Consider the following 7479-nt stretch of genomic DNA (forward strand, 5'->3'; position numbering starts at 1 on the left):
CGACGCTCATGGCTAAGCTGGTTAAATCTTTCCCTTGCTTAATGGCCTATATTCTTTCAAGATTTTATAATCCCGTGCCTGAACCAACCATAAGTGAAAAGTAGGCTAGCAAAAGCAACCCAAAGATATCAATCCTATATTTCATGTGGAATGATGAAGATATCCGATAAACAACAAGGTTCCGCTCGATCTTTGAGTCCCTGTTTTATATCTCCAAGCTATTCCTGCATATGGTATAGTACTATAATTGCTGAAATCTTTCTGGACGGTCATTGATTTGCTGTTGACTTCAGGTTGGTGCTGATGGTTGTATATTTGTTTGGAAACTCCCTGCTCTTTTGTCTTCAAGGACGCTGCAACGAACTAAGGAAGTTTTTCTTCATTTTCACCCGGAAAGCCTAAATCAGCCCATGACTTCTAATCAGATCAAATCCTATCTAATGGTTGACCACCCCAAAAAAAGATATAGCAAAGAAGCAGCTGTAAATGGAAATCTGAATGAAGTTCATGATAGAATTTTTCTCCAAGAAGGCAACCATCCGGAAAATGCAGGATTCAGGTTCAGTATATCTCGACTTCCAAAATGGGCACAATGCAAAATCATTGATGATTCTCTACCCGTGGATATAGATTCTACTTCGTCCAAGGTACGGCACAACTGGTGAAAATGTCATACTTTAGAACTTCTCCTAATTTTTGTTTGTGCAAAAGGTAAATTTATTTAGTTGGTATATTTTGAAACTTGAAAATTGTAGTTTCATAATTTTTGTTTGTGCCAAAGGTAATTAATGCTATAATCTTCTGAAGCAATATCCCTGGATATAAAAGATTATCATCCAGCGAAACCAATTACCATTTCCTTTTGTAAGTTGTATAATGAAGTAATTACTATTGAATGACTAGCCATTTATGTTTTCATGACTTTTCCCATTAGGTTGGTTTACGAAAAAATAATGCATCACAATGCCTGTGTAATGATATTCTAGAAGTTGGCCAGCAATGTTCCGGGACCTTGTCCAGATGCCTGTCAGAGACAGATAGCAAAGAAGTATCTCCAAGTCCTCCAGAAACTTATAGGTGAGGAGGCAGCTTCCAGTGTTGCGATGCGGTTGTTTTCGTTTTCTGGTGTCTCTTATATTTATGTTGTTGTTATACAGCTGGAACAGTCGCTGGTTAACCATTCATACAGTTTGTATGGATCTGATTGATTCCCCTGAAACATGTGATATGAAGGGGCTGAATATGCAGGGATCTGCAACAAACAACAGATGTAAGGCTAAACCTACTTCTATCATCACATTATTTTTGGTTCTTATTAGATTATGTAATTATTTAGAAGTGAAATGAAAATAGATTAGCAATAAAAATTAAAATTGTTTGGTTCAACTGATAGAAATGAAAATTTTGAATGGTCATTACCAAATCATAGCATGGAAAAGGTACTTGTTGGACCCACTCCGAAACTGTAATGCATGACTTGTAGTGGGCTCAAAATGCTCTGGGCGAATATGTGCTTAACTTTCTTGAGTGACCTGATGATTATAAGTACCAAACATCCTTGTTTTGGTTTATCCTACTTCTTCTGTCTTTTAAGTTCAATGTTCTGCCTGTAAATGGACCTCAGTTTTAGTTAAGAATTTCCTTTCCATGCAGTCATGATATCATTTCTTTGAATTTTGTTATTCACTATTATTTTAAATGGTATGACATTCCCCAATATCTTGAGCTGTGATCACTGACCACTGAACATGGACTAAAACATATAGAGAGTTATTAGTAAATGCAAGGTTGTTATTTCAGATGGCAAAACATCATACTTAGTTCACAGTTGGTATAAAAATTTTATGGCTTGCTATGATTTTATGCAGCACAAGACCAAGTTATTGAGACAACTCATTGTAACAAGCGCATCAAGCTCTCATCTTTGGCTCCCAGCATCAACTATCCTCATTCAGAGGGCAACTTCACTTATAATGAGCATGTTAATATAAAGGATGCCCCTTTTGAGGAGTGTAAGTGCATCTATAGCTCAGATTCAGGTATTTTTGTATGATTGTAATAATCAATTCCGGATTAGCAACTCAAGTTTTTCCCATGGTACAGATAAAGATGTTGACGCCTCTGGAAAGGAGTCCCAAAAAAATGAATTCTTTAAACTAAATTTTGGGGATTTGTCTGCACAAATGAAGGTTTGGTTAAATAGTTTTTACCCTTTCCTTTTGATGGTTCATCAGCAATTATTTCTTGCAAAATATGCTTTCCCTTGCCCCCCTGGTTGGTGGTGAATGAATATGTAAGTGCAATTTTCTGGCTCTCTGTAGACAGATAGGGGCAAGTCATTGACCAGGAATAGCTACCTGTCTCAGTTTCTTGTGCGAAGGGAACTTCTTGAAGGCAGCAAGAGATCTCTATGCATGCAAGCTCAAGATTCTACAAATGAATCTCTTAGAAAGACCAAAAAGACTAATTCATCTTTGCTTGAGGTACGGAACACGAAAGATACCTGAGAAAGGTACATAAATGAATGAAAATGGAGTATATAAATTGATCTCTTATCAATAATGTAACTTCATGTTCTGCTATAGCATCTTAATTAGGACGGAATTTCGAATCGGTAACAATATGTTCGATTTTTACACAACTAAAGAAGGCATGTCTCATTTGCTACTTGACCTTTTGCTAATTCTGTAATTCTGTGCACATTACTTTGTTAGCTAAATCTCACTCTTTCAGTGTAGTGGCACTTGATCATCACTGCTGCAGATAAACACCCTGGTTGAAAAGAAACAACTTTGAAAATGTTAATTATTTTTTGCCCACAGGACCAAGGAAAAGCGTCGCCCAACTCAGTTAGGCAAATTGATGTCCCAAGAATTGACTCCATTGAAGTGCCTGATAGCCCAAGTAGTACAGAAATGCCGTTGAACATGAAAATAACAGACGTTAGAGACCAGGAAGCACATGATGTTGATAAAGTCAGAGATGTGGAAATTGTGAGATCATGTGAAGAAGCATTGCACAATCTGGAAGGTGCAGCTGAGAATGCATTGCAGTCGTTTAGCAGATTAGTAACTGTAGATGTTGGAGTAGAGAAATCAAGAAGGGAAACTAAGATTCAGTTGTATGCTATGGCAGCAAGAAGACTTCCATCTATAGAAAGGAAGATTCAGGCAATAACCAAACTACTTCAGCCACCCAACAACTTCCAGTGAGAAAAATAAGGTACATGTTTTTGCTATTGTTAGCGTTTGCTAGGACTTCACTTATCAGTTCTTTATCGCATGAGAGGACTCTTGTATTGGTAAGCAATGGGTCAGAATATTGCTTTACTATTTGATGTAAGACGTGCCTAACTTTTGCTCATGGTTCGGTTAATGAAAAAGCCAGCATAAAATTTCACACAACTTTGATAGTCACTTTCTTTTCTTTAGGTTTTTTGTTTTTGTTTGCATTTTTGTGTGTTTTAAGCAATAAAGTCGTGCAAGATGAAATGCGTCGAGCATGCGAGTCTGGTGAAACTAATTGGAGCTAGAGGTTTTGGCGTTTCAAGCAAGTAGTTTCTGAAAGCTAGCAAGCCTTTATAATTTGTTATAATTTTTTTCTTTTTTCTAATGTATATTATAATTCCATATATGATAGTAGTGGTAGTATAATAATAATATTATCTTCACTTACCATAATAAATATTTATTATTATGTAATCCCTTGACATGATAAATGTACGACCAATTTAAGATTATTTCTAACTTAATAATTTATATTTGCAATAACAATTAGGAGTATATCTATTTTCTACTGATGTTATTATAACAGCAGAATATTAACGGCAATCAGTATTAGGACCGGGGACCCCTTCTTTGTTCGTGTAGGCCCGTATGTTCTTCTTTGTGGGTATCTTTTAGCATGCATGTTTCGATTTTTCAACACAGTTGGCGCCTAGGAATTCAGACTTGTGGATTTATTTGGAAGGGAAAGATTTGAACATGGACGCTCAACTATGGGTTTGCACTTACTACTTAGTAGTTAGGAATTAAGAGATCATAAAAGATCATCCACCTCAAATAGGGTTTCAAAATCAGTAATTAGGAGTTGATAAAAAAAATCCACCTGAAATAGGGTTCGAAGTCTGGCAAACAGAAACAGTTTAATTACAATGGAAACCATAGCTAAGAAGTACCTATTTGATGAGAGCCCGTAGAATACGTAGCTTTCTGGGCCAGCTCTATCTTGGCACTGAATGTTATATATATGCGGACTTCTGTACAACTCACAGAGATGGGGTCGAAGTGTGGGCTTAAAGTTGCTACTTCAGTGTCTTAAGAGAGGAGTAACCCAGCCTGTAAAGCTCTTATTGGGTCCATTCATAATTCAAAGCATCAAAGAATATAATTTTTCACAGAACTCCTTCCAAGAAAGAAACACCAAGTAAAAGGAACGGAACTAAACAGAATATAATCCCATCAAGGCCGAAAAGAGAAGCTAAAGAATTTTAAGGTCTTTTCTGTGTTGGCTGCTTCTTTTTCTTTCCCTTCACATGATCACTTTATATACAGAAAAAAGAAGAAAAAGAAAAGGGATGAAGTAAAAGCAAACTGGCCATCCCGTCTTTGCTCTTTTCTCTATCTTCACCTTTGAAAATTCACTAATACTGATGATTTTCATGCAATTTTTTATATTAAAAATAAAAGCAGGAAAAGCCCTTTTTCTTGTTGATTGCAATTCATATGATCAACTTAAGATCTGTTTGGAATATTTATCAATCCCCAAGTATGGTGTGCCTAGAAAACCTCCTCATCACCAGCCTTTTGTATGCTTCTATGGGTTTGTCTGGCTTTAGTAACATGCCAAACTCTATATTCTTTCTTGGGATTCCTTCAGTCAGCCTGTATGATTATGCTTTGAAGATTATAATAAATATTATGAGTTTGTGCATGTTGCTTTGCTGTATTATACTAAGATTGATAGGACTAATGTATAGATCTGAAAGGCCAGAAGCTCAACAATCGGATATCGAACCAGTCCGGCAATCTTGGTTTCTGGAAGATTAGGATCTCAACCATGAATTTCAGTTGCAGGTTTGTGGAAATAAACCACACATAAATAATTTTTATTATGAAGTTTGGAAGAAAAAATAAAAGAAAAAGTATCCACTAATTAGACTTTAAATGTTATGCGGTGTTGGTATATCAGTTTTTGTTTGACTAGCATACTATATGGTTCACGCTTCTTGTGCTTTCCCCTTTTTAGGCTGGGTAGGGTGAAGACAAGGTTTTGAATAGGCAATTTGGGTCTAAAATGAAGGCTTCTTTTTTATAGTGGGATATCATTCAACACAATGTCCTTTATTATACATCATGTGTTTGTGGGGTAAAGGGAGTAAACACTGAAATGCCCAATTTTCGATTGAAATGATGGAGAGCTCTTCTTTTTCTTGCTTCTAATTAGCCATTGCACCTGTAATTGCATGTTCAACCTATCTTTTCATGAATTATATATAATGTGATCCCAAGCAGTGAACATAATGCCTCCAATTACAGGCATATAACAAGGGGGATGACTTTGGGATGCCGAATATTGTGATTGTGATTGTGATTATGAATAATAATTATCTAGTCCCTAATATAAGACATCATTATTTGATATAATGGCTTCTGGCGAAATTTGTGGAGCCTAGGGCGCACGCGTGAGGTTGATTTCTTGATTATTTCCTTCACATGTCGTTGCCAACTTGCTCTATATAATGTCACTGTATGATTTGATTGTCAATAAATTTATTCACATTCATTGTCATATATATATATATATAGCATCAATAAACTATACATAATAGATAATTACATTACAAAGTGCACAAAACTGGGAAGAGACTGATTAGAAATAGAATAACTAAAGACCAAACATTCCCTAAATCTTAACTTAATTTAGTGAATGTCTAGATTGTGCCGTACAAAACAATATTTCACATACGTACACGTGTGTATGTGTGTGTTTGTTAGTTTGAGTGATGGATAAAAGTGGAAAACAAGTGGGAATGGAGGACTTATACCTCCCCGCCCAAAAAAAAAGGAAAAAAAGGAGTGGGAGTGGGGGGGGGGGGGGGGGGGGGGGGGGGGGGGGGTGTTAGGGTAGTATGGTATGGGTTGGACCCACAGCACAGGAGGGAGCAGAGAATTTGTGTCTGAAATGTATTTTTATTGATGGAGTTATTAATAATATTCCTCCTATATTATTATATATAAGTAAATACGAAAGTAGTAATGGGAACATGAAAAGACAAGGCGTAGTAGAAAGACAAATATTGAATACTTTATTCTTTGATGCTTTTATTTGTTTGTTGGTTAAAGAAAGAAAATGAAAGCAAGTACAAGAAGCCTGAGGACACACAATCGCTTTACGTCTAATTCCATTCCATGCACATCAATCAATATCCCATACAATACAATACATACATCACCCATGATATATACCCCCCTTTATTTTATTTTTTTTAAAATGAAAAATATTTGATTTTTGTTTCTTAATAGGTTTTTTTGAGTCTAGTAATAAATAATATATTTTAAAATTGAAATAAGGAATTAGATGATAAACACTTAAAAGAAAAGCAAAAGGCAGTGTGGGGAATGGCAGGCAGCAGGCAGGGTAATTTCTTTTTCTTGAGAAGGCGATGAGCAGGAAACATGATTTGGAGTTATTTGGACATTGTCCCTACTTGCCTTCTTCTGCATGCTGCTCCTCCCTCCTCCCTCCTCCCTCCTATTCCACAACCCAACTTAATCCAATTTTTACCATATCACGGTGAAAAACAATTTTCACCTCTTTTAATGAAAGCAAGCAACACTACTGCGCATGCATGCATCCAATTTCCAATTATTTTATTTATTTCCAACTCAAAAGTGAAAAAGTGCTTTGTTTTTCCTTTTTTTTTTTCTTTCTTGGCGGTTGTTAATTTTGGTTGCAACTCCCATGCATAGAATAGAATCAAGTTACAAATCCTCTTTTCCGGTTTATCTAGCACCATGCATTATGATTATTAGAGTAATCATCGTGATTCAGAAAAAGAGTTGTTTTCTTGCCATTTTTATTTTTTTTACGATATTATGTATGAATTAAAATTTACATTAATTTAAATTGAGGCATATATATATATATATGGAGTAAATAATTAATTGTTGGGGGGTTGTAGGCAGGCAGAGGCCTCAGAGTGTTTGGGCACCGGTGGGAACGGGAAAGAGGAGAAGGAGAAAAGAGAATGGGGAAACCCCACAATGATGGAAATCATGGAACTCAATTTTTTTGGAAAAAGAAAGATTGGAAAAAAACAAAAAGAAAAGAAAAGTAGAGTGAGGGAGAGAGAAAAATAGAATTTAAAGGAAGAAAGTTTAGAACAAGAGATAGCGATTTGAGAATGCAACATATACATACATATATATATATATATATAGAGAGAGAGAGAGAGAGAGAGAGAGAGAGAGAGAGAGA

The 7479-nt window shown here is 35.8% G+C and overlaps 1 protein-coding gene across 1 annotated transcript in view; it reads left to right on the plus strand.

Moving 5' to 3' along the window:
- Positions 1-3422, plus strand: part of LOC105174536 (mitogen-activated protein kinase-binding protein 1) — a 9058-nt gene extending 5636 nt beyond the window's left edge. Inside the window, exons 15-21 of the mRNA XM_011096667.2 lie at positions 294-647; positions 935-1077; positions 1158-1270; positions 1869-2012; positions 2104-2189; positions 2322-2483; positions 2823-3422. Coding sequence (XP_011094969.1) covers positions 294-647; positions 935-1077; positions 1158-1270; positions 1869-2012; positions 2104-2189; positions 2322-2483; positions 2823-3212 — 1392 coding nt within the window. The 3' untranslated portion in view covers positions 3213-3422. The remainder of the gene's footprint in view (positions 1-293; positions 648-934; positions 1078-1157; positions 1271-1868; positions 2013-2103; positions 2190-2321; positions 2484-2822) is intronic.

The sequence above is a fragment of the Sesamum indicum genome, linkage group LG11 (genome assembly GCF_000512975.1).
Source record: "Sesamum indicum cultivar Zhongzhi No. 13 linkage group LG11, S_indicum_v1.0, whole genome shotgun sequence".
NCBI classification, from domain to species: Eukaryota; Viridiplantae; Streptophyta; class Magnoliopsida; order Lamiales; family Pedaliaceae; genus Sesamum; species Sesamum indicum.